The 22,558-nt window shown below is 33.5% G+C and overlaps 1 protein-coding gene across 1 annotated transcript in view; it reads right to left on the reverse strand.

Moving 5' to 3' along the window:
• The window catches only part of GRIK2 (glutamate ionotropic receptor kainate type subunit 2), a gene marked incomplete at its 5' end in the record, with an annotated part of 415,974 nt that overhangs the window by 132,039 nt on the left and 261,377 nt on the right, over positions 1–22,558 (reverse strand). The window contains one exon of the mRNA XM_080616090.1: positions 4,368–4,591. Within this exon, the coding sequence (XP_080472216.1) occupies positions 4,368–4,591 (224 nt within the window). The remainder of the gene's footprint in view (positions 1–4,367; positions 4,592–22,558) is intronic.

Consider the following 22,558-nt stretch of genomic DNA (forward strand, 5'->3'; position numbering starts at 1 on the left):
GAGTGAAATATCATTTTGTGATGAGGAAATGTTCATTGTGCTTTTATTACTGCTTACAAGGAAATGAAAAAATAGTTGATACTAAATGCTTTGACAGCTGAAACCAGCACAAGGGGTTGACTTATGAAAAGTTGGATAGCAAAATTCTGCTGAAGGGAAGAAAAAGCAAAATGTCCTAATGTACAGAATGTGGTACAAGTAAAGGTGAATCTAGCTCTTTAAAATGAGAATCCATGATTTAGTATTAGCAATTAGGGCAGTTTAATTTATATTTGCACAATATTGAGTGATACTCCAGACAGGTCAGTATAAGAAGCATAAGAGCTCATTACTGAGCCATTTTATCCAGGGTAGTTTATCTGCTTCACAGCTGATCCATAAAGGTGAAGCATCATGTTAAGGCAGGTGTAGCTCTTCCAGTTATGAAGATAGATCACTTAAAAGTGCTTTATGACAGACAGACATGTTCACAGCAAACAGACCTTGCTACACAGAGAAATACTTCCATGTGCAAGGAATAACTTGAAATGCAGTAAATGTGGTGGAAAATGATTGCATAAAACCTTTTAAGGAATTCAGCCTCCAACATGTGTTTTCAGAAAAGATTCATGAAGACACGGATGTTTCAAAACATACATATTTAAAGACCTATGCAAATCAAACATATTTAACATTTTTAAAAAGTATGAAACTGATTTGCTTCATATTGCCTACACAGAATGGGAAGTATCCTCAAGTTACCAATACATTGATTTTTCAGAGACCAAAAGTTGCAGTTTCATATGCATAGACTAATGGAAAAAGGGATAGTAGTCAAGATTTTTCATTACATAGATAAGAAAACTTTGTGTGCTTGACAGAAGACAAAAAGGAGTTGGCATACTTTATTCCAGTCTTCGTTCCTTTAATCACGTATAAACTGTGAATTTAACCGGAATTCTAAATCAAAGAAACAAGTAAAGGCAGAGGCATAGAGTGAAGATATTGGAATTGGAAAGCTACAAGACTTTAGATGACAGAAGACACTTCTAACAGTGACACAGAGACACTGCTAGCTAACATCAGTAACAGATCTATTACTGTTGCCACAAGAGAAAAAAAATGCTGTATGACTTTCTCAGTTCACAGAAAAGCAGGCTTAGTGTCAAGCAGACTGGGTTTATCTATCAGCCATCAGTCTGTATGTCAAAGAAAGGAATTTTCAGAGACCACCATAACTACTCAGATTCAACAAACAGAACAAACAAGACTGAGGTTTCCATATATATGAAGTAATCACTGTGTACTGTAATTCCCCACACAGAATGACAACTAACAAAAACAGCACAGAACACGTATATGTTCATTCACATGTTCATTTTTGCATCACAATGCAAAAACTGTAATGCCTACATAAATAGATGACTCACCATTTTGGGTGGGGACTACAAGAGGAAAATTACATAGAAAAGCCCTACAGCTAACAAATCGATCTCCCTCCTAGCTTTTTGTCTTGTTGTGCATGCAAAGATTGAAGCTTTTTATATCTGGTTGTCAAATTGGAAGGAAAATCCAATGCTCCTACAAAAAAAGGAAAAGACTAATGAAGATTTATGTTACTTTTTTTCCTCATTTATGTCTAATGTATTACTCTTTTCAGCAATTCTCTCTCAAATATTCTTGAACCTTTTACTGATTTCTTCAACTTTCCCTAAATATGACCATACCACTAATTAATGGGTGAAATCTAAGTACCATTAAAAAGAACTGTATTTTTCATTTTCATTGTACCAAGCCCTTATATTCCAACACTGTCTGAAAGACAATGGTAAAACAATAAAATCATGAAGCATTTGACAGAAAATGAGAGGTTTAAATCTAAAAACAAATATTCTACACTGCATACTCTGATGTAATTACAAAACATCATATCATAAAAGACATACTAAGTACTGCTCCAAACATAAGTACACCTTATTATGAAGCATGGTAATTATTATGAAACACTGGCAGTCAAACATTCATTATGGAAAGATTGTTATGAAATAGAAATCTTCTTAGTAACACACTCTAGGTGGAACCTATTAATTTAGTGGCATACAGTCCAAGGGTTTCATGACACCAGGACTGAAAAATACATCATCAGCTGTGTAATACCTAATTTATAATCTGCACTGAAAACAAATAGCCAGCAGTACACTGCAAAGTCCTCTTCACTACCACACTTCAAGTAGCAGTATCTTCCTTTACATGATGGATGCATTTTGAGAATTCTGTTGACTAAAGCATTTTACTTTTGCATAAAGTTCTTTTCTGTCTGTAATATTCAGCAGATTTCATATTTAGCTTACACCTGTTTCACTATGTGAACTATAGCGTTAGAAAATGCTATTATATACTACTAATTCATTCCACATTATAAATAAAATTTGTAGATTGTCTTACATAATACTAAATATTTTATTTCTAAATTTGATATCATTTTTTGATTAGGCAATTAAGTGTTATTAAAAATCTTTAAATATGAAGGCTGATATAAACAGGCATAAAAAAAAAAAAAGGTATTTTATGCAACTCTACAAAAAAAGCCCCCAAAACAAATCCCTCCTCTGCTCAGTATAAAACATATTTTATCTTGCTTTACAATGAAAACAATGCTTCCAAGTGCATAAGGAATTTATGGTGCTTGTCACAAAAACAAATAAGTGAAAAGGGTTCAGCTATAGTGGTCTACTATGTAGTGCTTCTGTTTAAAAAGTTCTTCCCAGTTCTGCTAGTGAGATCAGGTGTCTGAATAGCTTAGCAAAAAAAAAGTCTTCAAGAACACATATCTTTCCTACAAAATATGAAAAGACACGTTTTCAAAGTAGGAACTCAGCCATACGACTCTTAGTAACATTACTGGAAGCTGTTTATCAAAAGCACTGTGCATTATGCTGAAAAAGCCCTTCAGTGATAGCCATAGGTTTATAACTCTTGGACATACATATAAACATTTTACATGAGGTGTTTCAAAACATAATATTTGTGATTTATGCTCAGCTATGCTTTAAGAAGTATCTGTGTCATAGGAACACCTCAGAAAATAGTTTTTTCACTGGTTATATAGTCCACTAAAATCTACTGTTCTTTCAAGAAACTTTCAATATAAATCTGGCTTTTTAAAGCAGACTTTTAAAGAAGGCACATAAGTGAAGTTATTAATTACAAAATATGTTTCAGTGTTATCTATATTACTACAATATCTCATTGTACAGGTGATCTTGCTAAATTGCTTTTAAACCTGTTTCTAAATATATTTCTCTCCCCTTAGCAGAAGAATGATACAATTCCTCTAAAATGAAGCAGATAGTACCAGAGAAGGATGGAGAGATCTGCTATCAACTACAGCACAATAGGTAAAGAAAAACATGAAGTTATACTTTGTTCCACAGAATGAAATAATGAAAATCTTTGGGCTGAAGTGAGATTGAATTATGAAGTAAAATATAATAACTTATTGAAGATATTAAAGCCAATAATATTAACATATGTTTGATTAAAAAACTATTTTAAAGTGACTACTAGGACTACTACATCCCTGGGAACTGCTGATTTACTGTTCTGATTTTTTTTTGCTGTCACAGCAAAAATAAAAGTTAGATCATGTAAGACTATTTCTGGGAGCATCTGGAGTCAGTCTTAATTACTTAAAAAAGAAAAGGCAAATATAATGGGAATTTTTTGACAAAAGATGTTTTCCTCCTTCTCTAAAGAGAGCCCTATATATTAAATCAATTTATAATTTAACAATGTTGTACAGAGTTTCTTAACTCCAAAAGCTCAACTAAACATGCTTCCAAATAGTCTCAGATTTTAAACTATATGAAGTATCTCTGGTATTTTATCTAGCACACAGTTAAAAACTAAATAGTCTTACCTTACTTCTAAGATACCAATCTATATTAAGCGACTTGTTTTATAATAGGCAGAGGCCCAGTTTTGACCTCTAGGATTAACATGGGCAGCTAAGTACTCAATTTGAGATTAAGCATCATAGCATCAAATGAAATCAGGCTAACAAAATAAAATATGTCAACCCCTGTCTTTTTGAACACAGCATAATTGGGAAAAGACATTTTGTAAACTTTCTAGTGTCTCTAAATTTATAAATAAAAGGAGAAAGCTTCCTAGCATTCTTAGGACATAGTGATATAAGAAACGGGGAACTTAGTATGGTGGTGGAGAAAATTAATAGTGAAAATCTTCATCATTAATTATTCTTCTGTACATCATGAAGTTAAAATATAAGAGCATGAAAGTAAGAAAATTTTTGTGACTTTTGACAATTATTAGTAAGAAAAATATTATAACAATTGCCAAAAAAATCACAAAAGTTGACATGTTACCTGGCTATGACAAAGAGCACACAACTGACACCCAAGTAAGCCAGCAGAATATACATCCAGATATCAGGGGAGAGAGGATTCAGGAAGGAGAAGACGCCGGGGTTTGTACCATTGGGCTTGCGGTACAAAATACTTATTCCAAGAGTCATGAAGGGTTTGGAAAAGTCGATGACCTTCTCTCGAACATAGGTAATTGCCAATGGTGCAACTGCAAGGTCAGCTTTCTGTTAACAGAAATACAAAAAGAGAAACGAGCTATAAGTCAGAAGAAATGTGTTGAAGCAGACAATCAGATTAGGCAATACACAAACTTCGAATGGAAGAGATTTTTTCTTGTACTAGGTAGGCTGAAATGTAAAACTCTCTTCTTATAATTAAGGAAACAGTTACTCTGCTTTCTGTTTGCTAAACTGACATAACACTTACAGAATATTTAAAACATTATTACAGGGGTAGAAGTGAAGAAAAATACCATTTCCTGCAGAAAATATGAACATCCACTATCCTATCTTCTAAAACTTTTTAAAATGTATATATCAACATATGTCTTCCCTCTGTCATTTCTTCACTGTGCTCTTTAGAAGCTAACATATTTGTGAAGCCCATGTATATATGCTTATATAAGTGCAGGGAAAGGGACAGGAAGCAGTTTTCTTATTGAAGAACTTTTAAAAATGGGAAGTGCCACACCTGAAAGGTTGCTTCAAGGAGTAAGTTTTAACAAAGTACAGCTGTCCTTACTAGTTTACAGAAATCACCATGAAACATTTAGATAACTATCAACTGTAACATTTAAAATTAAATCCTACAATATGATACAAATGTATTTTGTTAATTTACATTTAGTTTTTGTTATAGCAATAACTCATAGGAGACTGGTTAAAGATCTATAGTATGCTTTTTATTTAAAAGTTAATGGAAATCATAACGAAAAGGAATCTACATCATCTACTTCTTAATCTCTGTCAACAGCTCTTGAAAGACTACCCTTCATGTGTCTATGTGTAGTTCTGTGCACATGTACATGCCCACAGATGAAAGAGGGAAGTTCAGAGTGAGAAATTATACAGTACAAGATCTGGCAAGTTGTAAACTAAGAATTCCTTGTAAAATATGTGTAAATGTAGGTATGTAATGACAGAAATGGTACAAATATCATAAAATACTTTTATTCAAGTAACATAGCTGGAAATAACTCCATTTTCAGAATATCTGTTCTAAAACAAGATACAAATAATTTATTCCCTGTAAAATCATATGAATTCATACATTTATATACTTTATTTTGCTCAGTAGGTATTGTGTAGACTGTGTAACATTCACAATCCCACACTATATTCTAGTACCTCAAAGTTCTACTACGATCTATTCTCATTATGAGAATTTAACGTATCATTAGACCTACCCTAGTAAAATACTTCTATGCTACTCTGTGAAACTCTCTTGGTGCTGTTTATTTAAATTGGTAAGGGTTTACTAAGGGTTTACTGGTCAAAAACATGACATACGCTTAATTGCCATTGATATTCAGAACTTATAGGTATTTATCAAACAGCAAAGCTTTATTCCACAGGAGCAGAGTTTTTATGGATTACATATTATTGATGATATTCCAACTGAGTAAAATACTAGTAAAATACTTCTATGCTACTCTGTGAAACTCTCTTGGTGCTGTTTATTTAAATTGGTAAGGGTTTACTAAGGGTTTACTGGTCAAAAACATGACATACGCTTAATTGCCATTGATATTCAGAACTTATAGGTATTTATCAAACAGCAAAGCTTTATTCCACAGGAGCAGAGTTTTTATGGATTACATATTATTGATGATATTCCAACTGATGCAGAAAGAAAAGACTAAAGTGAGAAACTAAAACTAATTTGGATTAAAAGTCATAGGTCAGCATGTAGAAGTTGAAGAAACATAACAACTCAAGTTATTAGTAGTTTGTGAGGCAACTAGCAGTCTTACCATAAGAGTCTGAAGCCAATTCACTAGAGACTGTCAGAAGATGTAACTTCACAAAGACAGAGAAAGCAGATGCAGACCATTTGCGAGTCTATTGGCAGTTGTGAATTTTGGTGTTAAAGCATTAAGAGAGCCTTAATGAATATCAAACCCTTCCTTTTAACAAATACAATTGGAAATCCAACCCTTGGTCATTAGATGAAAAATGAAAACATATACAACTGAATGTTGTTTGCAACTATCTGCAGTGGAGTAAAACTCTAGGGAAGTTCTTAGAACTTGCAGATGAATTTAGAAAAATAACCAAACAAGAAGTAATGCATATCTCATGACAGAACAGAACAATTAGATATTCCAGCCTGGGAGACAGAGATCCAAAATACAGGTCTATATCTTGGTATCTCAAGATTTTCTTCAGAGCTTTTGTAAGTCTGTTTCTATATACTTGAACTAGTATATCACCATATGAACAACAACAACAAAAAAAGTCTTTACCGATTGAGGAAAAAAAATCTGCTAGAATTACTGATATAAAAATGTAATACTGCTACTTATGGCCATTTTAGCTAGTATCTGTTATCTCCAAAATATTCAATTCTTTTGGCAATTGATTCATTTTGAAACAGCACTACTTGAAAGTAAGGGAAATAAGAGGCTAAGTTTCCTGAAGTGCAATGCCAGGTCTCCTACACTCTTCTACAATGAAGAAATACGAGTAAGAGAATTCTGTTTTGGTAGTTTTTTCAGAATGAATTGGAAAGGAATGGTGTAAAACTAGGATTTTATCAATCTACATTTATTATCATTAACAAACTATTACATCCTAAAATGGCTTTCTGATAAGTTCCATAACAAAAAATATTTGTCTCATTTGACAATGATACATAATTCCACGTTTTAGAATGAATGTATGTATGACTTTATTCTTTAAAGGAAAAAGTTTATCTATCTGAAAGCATAACCCTAAACATCACTTACTTTTGACCTTAGAGTACTTGAGACAAAGGCCTTTTTATGATCGCATCCAAGGATTATTGAGGATAAACTAGTTGCTACAGAGAAAACTTCTGCACCCACTAAAGGTTACAATAGCACTTAGAAACAAGTCTGACAAGGACATTTCAACAGAAGGCACAGTCCTGAGCAAAATGGAAGAGTTGTACAGCAACAAAAACAGTAGCCATACCACGTGATGAAGGAGCTCACTGCAGACAATAATGCCAACAGTAAATGGCAGAGACTGGAGAAAAATACTCTTCACAATAAATTCTTACTTTAATTATGTCATGTGTGAGGAATTCACAATCCAACATTTTACTCCACCATTGAAAGATATGGCATGATAAACTGGAGAATGGCATTCACATTCTGCATCGATCTTGACAGTTTTTCAACGAGAGGTTCTCTTACAAGGAAGAGAATTTCCAGGACAAGGGGGAGGAAGAAACATAATTTACTGTACTCTACAGCACACTTTTCAAAGTCAACAGAACCACTGACAGTTGTTCCCACTCTGCTGCCTCAAAAATCATCAGATAGTTTAAACATTATCTTTTAACAGTAAATTCTCAATAACACTTTACTTTCTATCTTCATACCCCATCTTAAAGGGTAATAATATTTTCTCCTTTCATACTAGCACATGCACTCTCAGTACATTACTGTGAATTACTCTGTGAATGGTGATTGCCAGACCTTCTCTTCTTTTTGTGCCATGTAAGAACTGCACATACTCCCTCCACAGCTGTGTAAAAGTTTCCCTGTCTAGCTACCACATTGTTGTGGTTAAGCCCAGGCTGTAAATTAGAACCACGCAGTCTACTTCCCTCCCCTCCCCCCCCAACCCCCCCCTGAGGGATGGGGAGGAGAATCGAAAGAATGTAACTCCCATGAGTTGAGATAAGAACAGTTAATAACTAAAGTATAACACAAATCACTACTGCTGCCACCAATAATAATAATAATGATAAAGGAAATAACAAGGGAAGAGAATACAACTGCTCACCGACTGGTACCTCACCCCCACCCCACCAAGCTCTAGCCGTTCCGGGAACTCTCAGTTCTACATCCTGGGCCTGACGTGCTGTGGTATGGAATACCTCTTTGGCTAGTTTGGTTCAGGTGTCCTGTCCCTGCTTCCTCCCAGCTTCTCCTCCTCCCTGGCAGAGCATGAGACTCACAAAGTCCTTGGTCAGGGTAAACATTCTGACCAGCAACTGAAAACATCGGCTTTATCAGTATTATTTCCAGGCCGAAAGTCAAAACCACAGCGCTGCACCAGCTACTAAGAAGGAGAAAAAATGACTGCTACTGCTAAACCAGGACACACGTGCAGCTGTAGGATGTTCACCCATCAGCAGACAACTCAAGGTATATATGGTATCTACAGAAGCACCTAAGGCACAGTAAAAACCTCCTGCTTTGATTCTTCATTTGCATTTTGCTTCCAAGCAGCTAGTTGACTATTTTTTATAAAATAACATTTAAATAAAAAAGGGAGAACTTTTTTTTCCAGTTTCACAGAGCTGAAACTTGATACACAACCTCTAAGAAAACAATTTTTAAGATTACACTGGATTAAATCTATGCATGCAGATACAAATAACTTCACTAAGAAATCTGCATATAAACGTTGAGTAGCGCATGGGCCATAGCATGTGCAGTAAATTAGTATTTACAAACATTTATCTTTTTTATATGAATATTTACTCTATAAATTGCAACCCTGGGAAAGTACCACATTAATTTTTTGCAGAAATTGAACTTTGAAAGCATTTAATAGCTTCTGCTAATAATGTTGGGGAAAAGAAAAACAAATGCTGATTGAATTTTCTTTTGATGATTTTTTCTGAAAAACTTTTGTTTCACCTGTTTTATTCAAAGGAATTAAGAGTTTAAATACAATCTAGACATAGCCATCTCAAAATGGCTGTTATTTTTAATTAGACTCTACAACTACAGAATATTTCATCATAATAATGAAGTTCTTTAGCAAATGGGCTGTCCTGATGAGAATTTACTGATAACATTTTGCATTGATTTAGAAACCATTTATATTTATATTGAAAATGCAGGGGGAATCATACAGCTATATCCACTCTCAGTTGTTTATACAGTCAGCCAGTACAATCATATTGTGATTGCACAACATAAACAAAAGTATACACTGAAAATGCATTTTAGTAATTTTAGTTCTCTACAGGCAGCAATGCACTTACTGCCTGTAACTATTTTTTAAAATAAAGGAAGATACTTTTCTAAAAGAAAAACTACATGAGGCTTCTTTTTAGTCCACTTTGTCTGCTCTTCAGCCTCAGGTCCAAAGTCAGTATATAAACTTCTTCAGCCACCTCATATTTTTGGACTGTTAACTTGAGACCTGGATTTCAGTCACATTCCCATTGGAAAAATGCATTCCTAAGCTAAACAGAGGAAAGCTAATGCCCAGATTCTATTCTTTAAATGCATTCAAATGGGCTCTTAATATACAGAGAGCTTATGCATTATTCCTGTTTACAGAAGTGCATTTCCTTGCCACTCATTTGAAAAACTAAGATCTGTAGTTTGCCCTTAAACTTGTAATCTGTTCTAAACTGCCTTGCTCATACTGCTATGTTATAGAAAACATCACACACTGTGGAAAGCTTTTGGTCTTGACACAAGATATTAATTTCTTTTTGAAACTACTAGGACTCTATTAGGGCTTTACTGACATTTTTTATTTTAACCAACTACTAACTTTATTTTGGTATAAATTGTTTTTCATGTTTTTCTGCTACCTTTCACAAATTTAGGGAGAAGAGACATCATGAGATCTCTAGTCCAATCTCCTGCTCAAAGCGTCTACATGATCAAACCAGGTTGCCCTGGGCTTTATCCAGTTAGTTTTGAAAACCTCCAAGGATGGAGACTACATAACCTCTCTGGATAACCACTGCTTGTCTGTCCACATAGTCAAAAAGTTTCTACAGACACAAAGTGGAACAGGTTGTTTAAAGAGGTTAGCAATTTCCATCCTGGGAGATTTTCAGTTTTTACCTGTGGTCTTTTCTCTTCCTGCCAGGCACCACTGTGAAAAGCCTGAATGGATCTTCTTGATAATTTACTCGTAAGTCCTGGAAAACTGCTCCCTCTGCTAAATGTAAATAAAATACCATAAAATCCAAAACAAGTCCAAATTAGATAGCTGAATTTAAATGTCACACTTGCTTATGTGTGGGATACTGACTTGTATCATTTAAGATTAATTGCTAGCAATATCACATATAGATGCAATTTTATCATTTGCTACTTTATTAATAAAATAATTTAACATAATAAAGTAGCATATGATAACAGTTTCAATAGGTACTGGTTCAAGTCACACATTTACTTCTAACTCCTGAGGTGCTTCTCAGGATTTTCTGTTCAGCAACAAAATGTTATTGGTAGACAGTACTTTTGCAGTTTACTCAGACTCATTTTACTAACACTTGGTAATATTTCATAGCTGTTTTGTTTCAATTAGACATCCTTATGGCTAATACTTTTCTTGAGAAAGTCTTGAATAGATGTGGTAACTAATGTCTGTGTCAACTGTTTGCTCCTTTGTTATTTTCTGAATGTTTAGTCAAGGAAAAATGCTAGTATTAAACCTATCAGAAACTCAGTATTTAGTTAATTTCCTCCTATTCAGGGTTAGTAAACCTAGGACTTTTTCTAGCCCACTGTCACTTATCTATGCCAGCATGAATTAGATTTAATAGCTGAATAGATGTAACATGAATTACATCTTCCAAACATGACTTACCCTTCCAAACATGAGTTACCTTTCCAAATAGTCACAAAGTTCCTATCTGTTGATTTATAGAATACAGTTTCGCTAAAGTATTTTGCACCAACTTTGTTTAGTTAGCAGTTACACAAATTAGATGTAAGAGGACTAGAAGCAGTGGACCACAAAACTACACTTAGCAGGAAGATGGATGGCAGTAAGTTACAACAATAAGAAAATCTCAGCCTTAATTCTTATCACTTCAATCCAGCAGACTTTTCCTCAAAGGGCTCTTCTAATGATTAGAAGAGCAAGATTTACATACCCATAGAAAGGGCAAACTGCCAAAGACAATATTTATAAGACAGTGCAAATATTATGGCTCAGACATTTTAAAGGCTCCCTTAAAAAAAAAAAAAAAAAAAAAAAATTATAAGGGTACTTAAATTTATTAAAATATCACAGTAGTTTTTCATGGTTATCACACTTTTTTTTCCAAATTGCATTTTGCATCAGAGATGGTTACTTAACATGAAAATTACTGGACACCACACTCCAGTACATCTTCTTGAAATAAAATACAGAAGTAACACTGATTCCTTGTTTGCAGCTAGCATTTTTATCATTATAATTTCCAGATTTATTGCAACTTCTTAGAATTTTGGGGTTTTTTTTAGTTGTTGAACAGCTGTGTCACCTAGACTTTCCACTGCTGCGCTGCTTGATGGAAATTCATTACTGATCTCACACTTTTTAATTTTTACATAAATTCTATTCTCAAATATGTGATTTTTTATCAAATTATTTCAGTGAATTAATTTCATCATACCATCAGGTTTGTCTTGTGTCAAGTTTGACTTACTTTCACTTTTCTGTATCACTATCACCTGCATTTTTTTAAAAGAGAATCAAAATGATAAATATTGGGTTTGCATATCATTTGGATACAAGAAAGTCACTGCAGGATATACTATATCTGCTTGATTAATGGTTCATAATTGACAGCATTTTGAAATCTATCATTTCATCAGCTTAATGAATGGGATAAAATCTATTAATATAAACCTATTCTATCTTCTGTGCTCTTGTCCTCTCCAGCTGCATTTTTATGTAGAAGACATCAGAGAAATAGTTTTCTTTTTAAGAAATTCTCAATGAATCATTACATTCCACTGTCTTAGGGTTTAACTAAAATTGATCATTATTATAATGAAAACCAAAAAATGGTCTTTTTAGATAATTTATTTTTGTAATTTATATGTTATCTAAATATATAATTTATGCATTATATGTATATATTAATATTTATATCTTAAAAACAAAAGTGCTTTTCTATTGTGTATTTTCTCAAAACATTATCCATCATAAATGCTTTACATGTGTCATAATTATAAAATAATTATAGCATATATTTTATTACCCCAAAATATTGTCACAAATTTAAGGAAGAAAAATGTCAGTAGTGTTTTATGCACTAGACCCTTAGTTCTGTTCTGCCTAGGGTATATATAAGCTAACACATTTGAAAAGTAAGTCCATTTATTTAAATTCAGTAAAGCTTATCCAAGCTTTAGGCATTATTTAAATACTGAAGATACCAGGATAAACTTATTAACAGTCACCTTTAATAAAACTAAAATTCAAATCCTAAGAATGAAATCTGTGGTGGTTTAGTTTAAATGTTTCTGATATTTATAAGATGATATCAATGAAACATTTAAAATGTCATTAGTATTATAATTTATTCCTTATGTGAAGTTCTGCTTCAGTCTGGAAGAAAAGGATCAACAGAGGTGTACAAATACACAATGAACAAGAACACACAATATAATAAGAAAAAACATTGATCAGCATGACATGCAGATGTAGACAAATTCCTAGTCTATCTACTGCCCAATTACAAAGTGGAGGGATAGTTAAGTATGAATGACGCTACGTTATTCAAAGAAGAATTGCACTATGTCAACTTGCACAAGAAGAAGTGAGGGTAGTAAATAAAATGAACTCAGATTAAGAAACAATGAAATGATTGGCCAAGAAGGAAATCATGGAGATGATTAAGATACTGGAGTACCTGCTGTATGAGGAGATACTTGATAGAGCTGGGACTGTTTAGCCTGGAGAAGGCCCAGGGGAACCTGATGAATGAATACAAATAACTAAAACAGAGAGAGAAAGTAAAAAAGACAGAGCTAGACCCTTTTCAGTGGGATCCAGTGAAAGAAAAGGTAAAAATTACAAATTGAAATGTAAGAAATTCCATTTAAATATAAACCCCAACTTTTTTATTGTAGGAACAGTCAAATACTGAAGCAGATTGCCCAGAGAGGTTGTGGAGTCTTCATCCCTAAGGCCAGCCAAAACTTGATGTGACATGGCCCTGGGCAACCTGCTCTTGTTGACTGTGCTTTGAGCAGCAATTTGGACTAAATGATCTCTAAGGCCAGTTTTGACCTCAACAATTTTTTGTTTCTGTTGTTTAAGTAATATCTCTTTCAGGTTCTCTCACGCACCTCTATAACAAAACTGCAATTTTATTTCTATTCTGAATGCAGACAGAGAAAGAAATTTGCAACTAATAAAACTTGGCTTGGCATATAGTTTACTAAAAATTTTTGTAATACTGTTGGCTTCCTATTAAGCTGAAAGTAGTTAAACAGATAAAATATTTTTTGTAAATTACAAAGACAACCAGAAATTGCTCAAATATTACAAGAATTTAAATACTGAAATATGTAATCTCATTTCTCTTTTTTCTATATTACTGGTTTACAGTGGCGAATTAAGATAAAAGTGAAATATTCTTGTCTGATGGCCACACTACAGAACAATTTTCTTAGAGACACTTCAAACATATGAATTTAAACACCTAAATAAATATAGCATGAGATGTTCTACAGATATCATGATATCAAATTAGACATAAAACCATCAAGTCTAGAACCAAAATGTGCTATTTCTCAGTCCCACAAAGGATGTAACAGGATTAGTCCAGAGAACAGCAATGACATTATGCTTCTATGGTGGCTTTTCCTAACTGACCTGTCTTTTCTTTATTATTACACTGTGAGAATAGTGTAAGTGTAGCTCTTACAGCAGTTTTACTTTCACATTTTGGAATTATGAAATCCTACGACATTTTAATAGCTCTTTTGATGGCCAGAAGGATCATTTTCAAGCTAACCTTGAAAAACATAAGACATGGAAGTGACAGGGCTGAATTCTGTACATGACATTTTGAAAGAGCTCAATTATATTCCCATCCAGGCAAACTAAGCTGAAAAACTAATAATTGTAATCTATTACCATGTGCTTGAAAAATGACTTGAGGATTTGTTTTTAACAAGAATTTGACACATTTTTTGACAAGACATTCATTTTGGAATAAGTGCAGCATTCTTTACAATAGCAATCCACATACCAAAAAAAAAAAAAAGAAACAAAACCAACAACAACCCTTCCCTCCCCCCAAGAAAAAAAAAAAAAAAAAAAAAAAACAAAAAAAACCAAACCACAAAACCAAACCCACCAAAGTAATCTATGCAAGTGTTCTAGTTTTAAGGAAAAATCCATATTGCCCCAAACACAGAACTGTTAAACAGAACAGGCTTTCTGTTTAACAACCAATTTTTTATACTGTAAGCATTTTGCTTGCAATAACAGATTAGTGTATACACTTCTAAAGCAAAGCAAGAAGTAAAAAGCTTAATACTTTTAATTTATTTAAACTTGACTTTACAGCCCTGAAAGAAAATTTTTAACCACTCTTTTAAATGACATGGGTTTACATCTGAAACACTGTCTCAGCATGTCACTCATCCAGCATACTTTCAGTGTTTCTACTGGCACTTCCTGAGTACTATGCCCCACGCATCCACACAAAAATATACATTCATTTTTTACAAACATCTATATGCAGTCACTGGTATGCCTATGTGTGTATTTATACATATTTGTTTCATGCTAACACTCATTCTTAGGAAGTTACTCATCTTCATAGGTTACCACACATTACTGCTAATCAGGCCCTCACAGGTCAGGAAATAGCTCATTAAAAATTTACTGTGCAAACTAATTTCAAGATATTGTGACAAAGTAACATGATTTTCTTCATAACACACACACAATCAGTTTCATCTAATGCATTTTTAACTTAAGTAAGGCTGCACTGGCAGGTTTTTTTTTCTTACTCAACTCTGAATGTTCTACTTCTATATAATTCTCTTAAACAACTAAACTATCTTTGATACTGTAAGAATAAGTCAGAATTAATACCTTTCAGTTCCCCAAATGATATGGCTGATGTTGTGTTTTGGGTATCATTCCCGGGGACACGTCCTGCTAGCACATCCTGAAACTGCTTTATGGAAATGCCGCTTTGCTGAAAGTTGACATACTCCAGTGTTCCATAGTCCCTCCTCCATATATTCCATGAAATATTCACTTTGAGATGTGTTGAAACTCTTTGGAGATGAGCAAAACACAAATTGCCTTTTTTTTTTTTTTTTAAACTTTTGGTATTGGTAACAATATTAAGAATTTATTTGATTATGTCACTTTTACTTCATGAATACACCTCTAGTTGATTTATAGAGCTCACCTGCAAGTTTTTCAAAAACTTTCTGTTACCATTTCCAAATGAAGAAAATCCAAGCAGAAGTTAAGCAGCAACATTTCTTATGAGCAAGTTCTGAGTGTGTCACGTTAGGAGTTATGAGTAGAATTTGTGAATTTCTGATATACCAAACATGCAATCAAACTCCTTAATTATTACTTCTGGGAGGAATGAGGTTAAAATAAGGACTGAGTAGGCAGAGAGGAATACTAAGGGAAAATTGAGAAAACTGGTATCATTCAACTTTACCTGTACAGTTGAACTTATTTTGATCTCTGCAGTGATTTAGTGCTGCACACTCAAGTATAGGTACTGTAGAAAAAGACTGAACTAACAGATTAATTATAAGATCTAAAAATAACTTGCTAAAAATTTGACATGCAAAATAAAATTGTGAGATTTTCTCCTTGAAGGAAAAGCATACATTTGAATAGAGAAGTTTTTTCATCAGTTTTCCAGGAGTGTCCCATGCCTGGAAGTGCTTGAGGCCAGTTTAGATGGGGCTTTAAGCAACCTGATCTAGTGAAGATTTCCCTGCCTATGTCAGGGGATTGGAACCAGATGATCTTAAAGCTCCCTTCCAACCCAAACCATTCTATTATTCTATGATCATTACAGCAGCAAAACTGGTTGTAAAGATCAGATAACTGTATGAGGATACGAAAAATGTAACATTTTCATGAATACAGCCCCAGTACTGGATCCAATCAGTTCCTAATCATTGCTGTAAGTATATATAATGCTTGAGCTAAAGAGTTATCTTTTGGAGTTTCATTTGAAAAACTTCATGCCACTGCCTCGATGAGCTATGATTCACTTCACTGGCAGTGCAGTGAAAATGAGTTCCGATTATTCATTGTACAGTTTTTATCTGTAAATTGAACTTAATCATTTTACGTAAGTGACATTAGCTAGGCATGTCCAAATAGCTAATAAGTATAAATGGGGATTATACTGGTTTAGATTTAAAATGTGTTCTGCGTTACTGATTTTTTAACCCAGCCTCTAAAATATTTGGTCTCTAATACACATTTGATTTGTCCCAGTGCTGTCATTCTTTTGGCAGTAACTTCTCAAAGAACATTTGATTTGAAAACCATTTCCAGAAACTTGTGAACCTGTGATTGACCATCACTAAAAAATAAAATTAAAAAAAAAAAAAAGAAAAGAAAAAGTGAGGGGTGGGCATGAAAGTGGGCAGACATCCTGTTTATGAATGTGGGCAAGCAGTAAAATGGTCAAGGCAAGTAAAAGAAATTATAAACTAACAGCTCTACACAGCAAAACATGCTATTATCATGAGGGATCCTGGCTTGTAATTTATTGTAATTCCTGAGTTTTATCTCCAAAAAAGTAAGTTAGATTCTTTGGCAATAGACTGATAGGATTCAGTAAGACTGGTAGAATGAAAAAGAGAAAAAAATAGAAATGGAAAAAAGAAGGGTATTTTCACATAGGAACAGAAAAGTGTTTTTAAAAGAAAAAGATTCATTAGTTAAAATTGTGAAAAAATAAGAAAATCATAATATCCTAATTGTAAAATACATTACTTAGATATACCGTATTTAAATGACCAAGAAGGCAATATTCATTTACCCCTAGAAATGTCAGATAAACATCCCTCTAAGTACAGATCATCAAAAAACAAACAAATAAATAGAATCATAGAATAGTTAGGGTTGGAAAGGACCTTAAGATCATCTAGTTCCAACCCCCGTGCCATGAGCAGGAACACCTCACACTAAAGCATGCCACCCAAGGCTTTGTCCAACCTGGCCCTGAACACCGCCAGGGATGGAGCATTGACAACCTTCCTGGGCAACCCATTCCAGTGCCTCACCACCCTAACAGTAAAGAATTTCTTACTTAAACCCAATCTAAACTTCCCCTGTTTAAGTTTTAACCCATTACCCCTTGTAAAATGAAATCCATGCATCTTAGAGCACTTATTAGGAAAATCCTATTGTCAAAGTCTCCTACTACTTCTGATATAAAATAACTGAAAATGTACATAAAATTTTTCATCCAGTTTCTTTGGGACACATAGGATGTGATCAGTTCAAAAGATCATTTAATAGCATTAATGACTATTAAGAAAAAGTGTATACATTATTATTCTCTATGTCTTACTGCAATAGTAGAAATATTACTGATTTTTCCTTTACTAAATGCAGATGGTTTGGATGTTCCTTGGAAAGTAATTGTTCACTCTCAACTGCTCTTTTTTTGAAAACTGTATCTTCAGACTGTCCTGTACTTGAAATCAGTAACAAATCCTTCACTGGGAATTTAATAAGGAATCCATATATGCACTTCTGCTATGTTTCTCACTGAATACATATTTTGCACACTTGACCTAAACCTATGGTTTAGGATTTCTTTGACATTTCAGATTATGGATGCCATAGATTTCTCTGGCATTTTTTTCATGGCTTTCTGCAATACTTTCTGCTGTACTCTCTCTGAACTTTATTTATTCAATTTATATTATTTATTTATATTATTTATTTATTTATTTCTGCATAACATTTACTTGGAGTTAGGATCTGTTTGTACATTTTTTCCATGGGAATATAGTATACAGCTTTTATTAGAGAGTGACTAAGTAGACATGTAAATTAAAAGCCACCTTGTGAATATATAGACTGATTTTTAGCTGATCATTTGAAGTAGAACTGTTGTTTCTAATTCTTCTATGGTTATGTGGAATACAATGTCTTTGATCTTTCATCTTAAAGCAAACCAAAAAAAAAAAAAAAATAATAGTAAGGCATATTTGAGTGAATTACATTGATAAATTCAGACATGCAAGATAAAAATTTGCAGACAGCTTCTGTAATTCTATGAATATATTGTTTGTTTGAAGTGAAAAGCAGAAGCTTAAGCAACAAAAGATACATAGTTGCTTGTCAGGAGACACCTGCTGCTGCTTATTCAGCTTGGAATAAATTACATTGGAAATAAAAGGTCAGAGCTGTGGAAGTTGTGGATTAATGAATTAGCTTAGACTGAAAGGTGCAAAAAACACAGGTGATATTCTTCTGACATATTACAAATGATCATAATAAATTATCCTATAGACCACAGGACAGATTTCACACAGAAAAGAAATACTGCTTTAATGAGGAAAAGAAAGCATGCAAGCAATAATAACTGGAAGATATTATGAATATTTAAACCAGTAAACATATGCCTGAAAAAAACATTAAAGTCCCTTAACAGAATCATTGGTAGCATATTATGATACAGAATAATTGAAGGATTTTGAATTCTATTTTTAAATATTAAATAATATGTATTAGTAGCTTTGTTTAAATAGAGTTGTGCTGGAAAACTGCCAGTGTAAGTTAACGAATGTAACCAATAATGATTACTGGAAACTAGAAAAATTTTTTGGCATAGAATGCTGAATTTGTAAAGTAAATACCAAGAAATAAAAATGCACTCAGAAGAGATGGCCTTCAAATGGCTAAATAGATAAATCATGAAAGAGACAAATTATAACCAAAATGTAAGAAACCTAAAAATACAAACAGATTGCAATAAAAAAAAAAAAAAAATAGAAACTGTAGTATTTTAATCATATACAGGGAGTACAGAAAAAAAAGAGAATTGTGTCTTCTTTTTTTTAAGAGGGTAGATAAAAATAAAATGACAAGTAACTAGAAAAATAACAAAAAAACTCCAGCAGAAACCAGTAGGCATTCAACCTATCATCTATCTACATTCACCAGAGTGGCTGGTTCAAGAAACAACTATACTTTACCTGCAAACTTTCCAAGACACTATGTGGTTTATGGAGTGTTGACCCTTAAAACATCACCTCCCAGAAGGATTGGAGTTCAAACTTATGTTATATATAGAAAATGTTTAGCATGATTGAAATTTTCATCATGTGTCCCCTTAGAGGCAGTTGCAGTTGCTAGCTTAGAGCTAAGTTCTGGGAAAAAAAAAAAAAATCTCACATAGCTTGCCAAAACTTTAACCTAAATTTTGTATACTACACTATGTATTAAACAACAATTTAAATTCCACTTTTGTAATACAAAGCTTCTCAATGTATCCCATGAAAACTTATACAAGAAGCAATTCTAAGAAGCATGAAAGCAGAGTTGGAAACTCTAAAATAAAGATAGATTTATGGATTCTGCAGATGAAAACTATTCAGACACATGAAATATTACAGCTTCTGCTGAACTGAGTATCTTTTTCTCAATATTCATTCAAACTAAAACCCGATGAGTGGTTTTTGAGGGCTTAGAATTTAGCATTTATTATTACATTTTGTATATTGAGCTAAGATTTCCTCAGTGTATTTAAGGATATAAAGTTCTTCCCTGTAATAAAACTTATTTAATGAATTTTCACATAAAATTACACTTGTTTTCCAAACAAGTTTTTGTTAACCTTACCTCTACACCTTGAAACCCTTCCTCTGAAAGGGTCATGAACACTTTCCACCCTCATTTCAAAAGTTAGATGTGAAGTTTAAAGAACCAGCATCAGTGGATTGCAAAGAAAGGGTCTTAGACAATGGGAAAATACTGTCATCCAAGCCCAGTGATGAACTCAAGGCTCTTAGAACAGCAGCTGACCAGAATTCCATCCAAAACCACTCCACTTGCACAGGTTTAGAAGCATGAAAATTAACTAGCCACCTGCATGGGACAAGTACACACTGATCCTGGATGATCACATCCAACCATGTGATGAGCATGTGTTAATTACACAAACAGTGGTAACTGATTATCCTACCCCTAGTATTAGGTCCCAAACCTTAGGCTGAGGCATTATATGACAATTGCTTAATTAAAAATCCTTTGTAATTCTAGACTTCATTCTACGTCTCTCTCCTCAGTCAGTGGTGGAATGCCAAAGCGCAAGTATGGATTTGAGCCTTACTAGAAACAGAAGCACACTAGTGGGTTCGAGTCCCACTAGAAGAGAGGTCATTTTGAGTCCTACCAGAACTCGTGGTGCATTAGTGGGTTCAAGTCTTACTAGAAGGAAAGTGAGTCTCAGCATAATTCCCTTGAAGTAAGTTTAGAAGCCTGTCACATTACATTCTACATTCACATGATCATTTGATCCTTCATATGATTCGTTAAAAATCTGTGTGATGCTTGATCTTTGCCACCTCAAAGCGTATTTACATTTTCTCTCCGCTTTCTTATTTCCCTTAGTCTGAACAGCCTGAATCTTTCTTGCTATAAGAAATTAAAAATACCTTTTTTCTGCGAATATAAGTATATTTAATATAAGTATTATATATATATAATTATATAAGTATTATATATATAATATATAATAATGTATATACTTAATATAAGTATTATTCTGCATCATATAAACTGTCCCATCAACAGAAATAATTTAAAAAACAAAAAGAAAACAAAAACATACAGACACACACACACACACACACACAAAAAGCCAAACCACAACTAAACCATCAAACAAACTAGGCTTTGTTAAGCCTATTTTGAGTGTTGTTAACCTAATAAAAAAATATTTCATCGAGATACACAAACAGATGAAAGAGTTCTATCCAGACAGCTATTTAGAGGTACAGAAAACTTAGGTACACACATACACATGCAAACTTGATATGAAGGCACTGGTAGAAAAATTACTATTTTCTTTCTTAATGGATAAAGGTTCTCACACAGTTTTTTATCACGTTTAATTTCTCATGGTAATCCTTATTTTTTCCAGCTGCTAATACAAACATGATAGATGACAGGGATAATGGAAACAAATAATTGGAAAATAGAATAATTCTGTGAGAAAAGAGCTATGTTTACTTACACAAATAAGGATTAGCCTTTGGAAAAGTCTTAGTATACTTTTTTGAGAGAGTAAGTTACTGACTGCAACTAAAAAAAAAAGATGAATACTCAATGAATATTATAGCAAGTGCAGTACAAAGATAACTTTGTAAAGAAAGGTTGTAACCTAAAAATTGCTTCAAGAACAACCTACACATGAGATAACACCAAAAGGCAGATGACTGGGTTCTTATTCCAGGCCTTTTCTGAACTGGATTAGAGCTTGTGACATGCTCTAAGGTATCCCCATGCCTCTAGTTGCTGTTGCATCAATGAAAGGATTTCCCATAGGTTTTAGATCTGCCAGCACTATGTGGGTGTCTTGGACAGCTAAAGGAATCTCAAGTGACACCCAACACTTATGTGTGGGCTACTGGCTTAATCCATAGCAGTTTAAGCTTCTACCACAGCCAGTGAAAGTTTAATCAATACAGATGATGGAGTCCAAAGAGCAAGCCAGCTGGACATATTCTAGAAAAGTGTTTTCTGTTTCTTAATATGTCTACTGCAGAAGAAATACCTTGGATAGACAACCTGTCCTCAAATGTGCTGCTTTAGAATAGGACAAAGGTCCTCTGTCACAACTTGCTGTCTTATGCGGATGTGTGTGATATCAGAGCATCTAACCTGCATTATTCCATTGGACACAGGTTTAGAAGATAAGTCAGATTTATTTCTTGGCTCTGGTATGACTGTTTTCACTAGGTCTCCCCTGGCTAAAACAGAAGCCTATGTAGATAGTGCCCCAGCAGGCACGTTTTATCAAAACTTACATTTAAGCATTTTGAACCTGAACTTAACCTCTCACAGCCTGTATCCTCTCTGAGGTACAAAATTCTAATCTGTGGAACTGTACTCTAGATTAATTTGATTTTATGAGACCTGATGTAAGATGGCAAATAGATTCTAAAAATATACCTGAACAAAGAAGTTAATATAAAAATCCTCAATTCTTTTTCAAAATATCTGCAATTATTTGTACCTTGTTAATGTAATAACACTGAGAACAAAGGTAAGCATAGCCAA

This window comes from Psittacula echo, assembly GCF_963264785.1.
Source record: "Psittacula echo genome assembly, chromosome: 4".
Lineage (NCBI taxonomy): Eukaryota > Metazoa > Chordata > Aves > Psittaciformes > Psittacidae > Psittacula > Psittacula echo.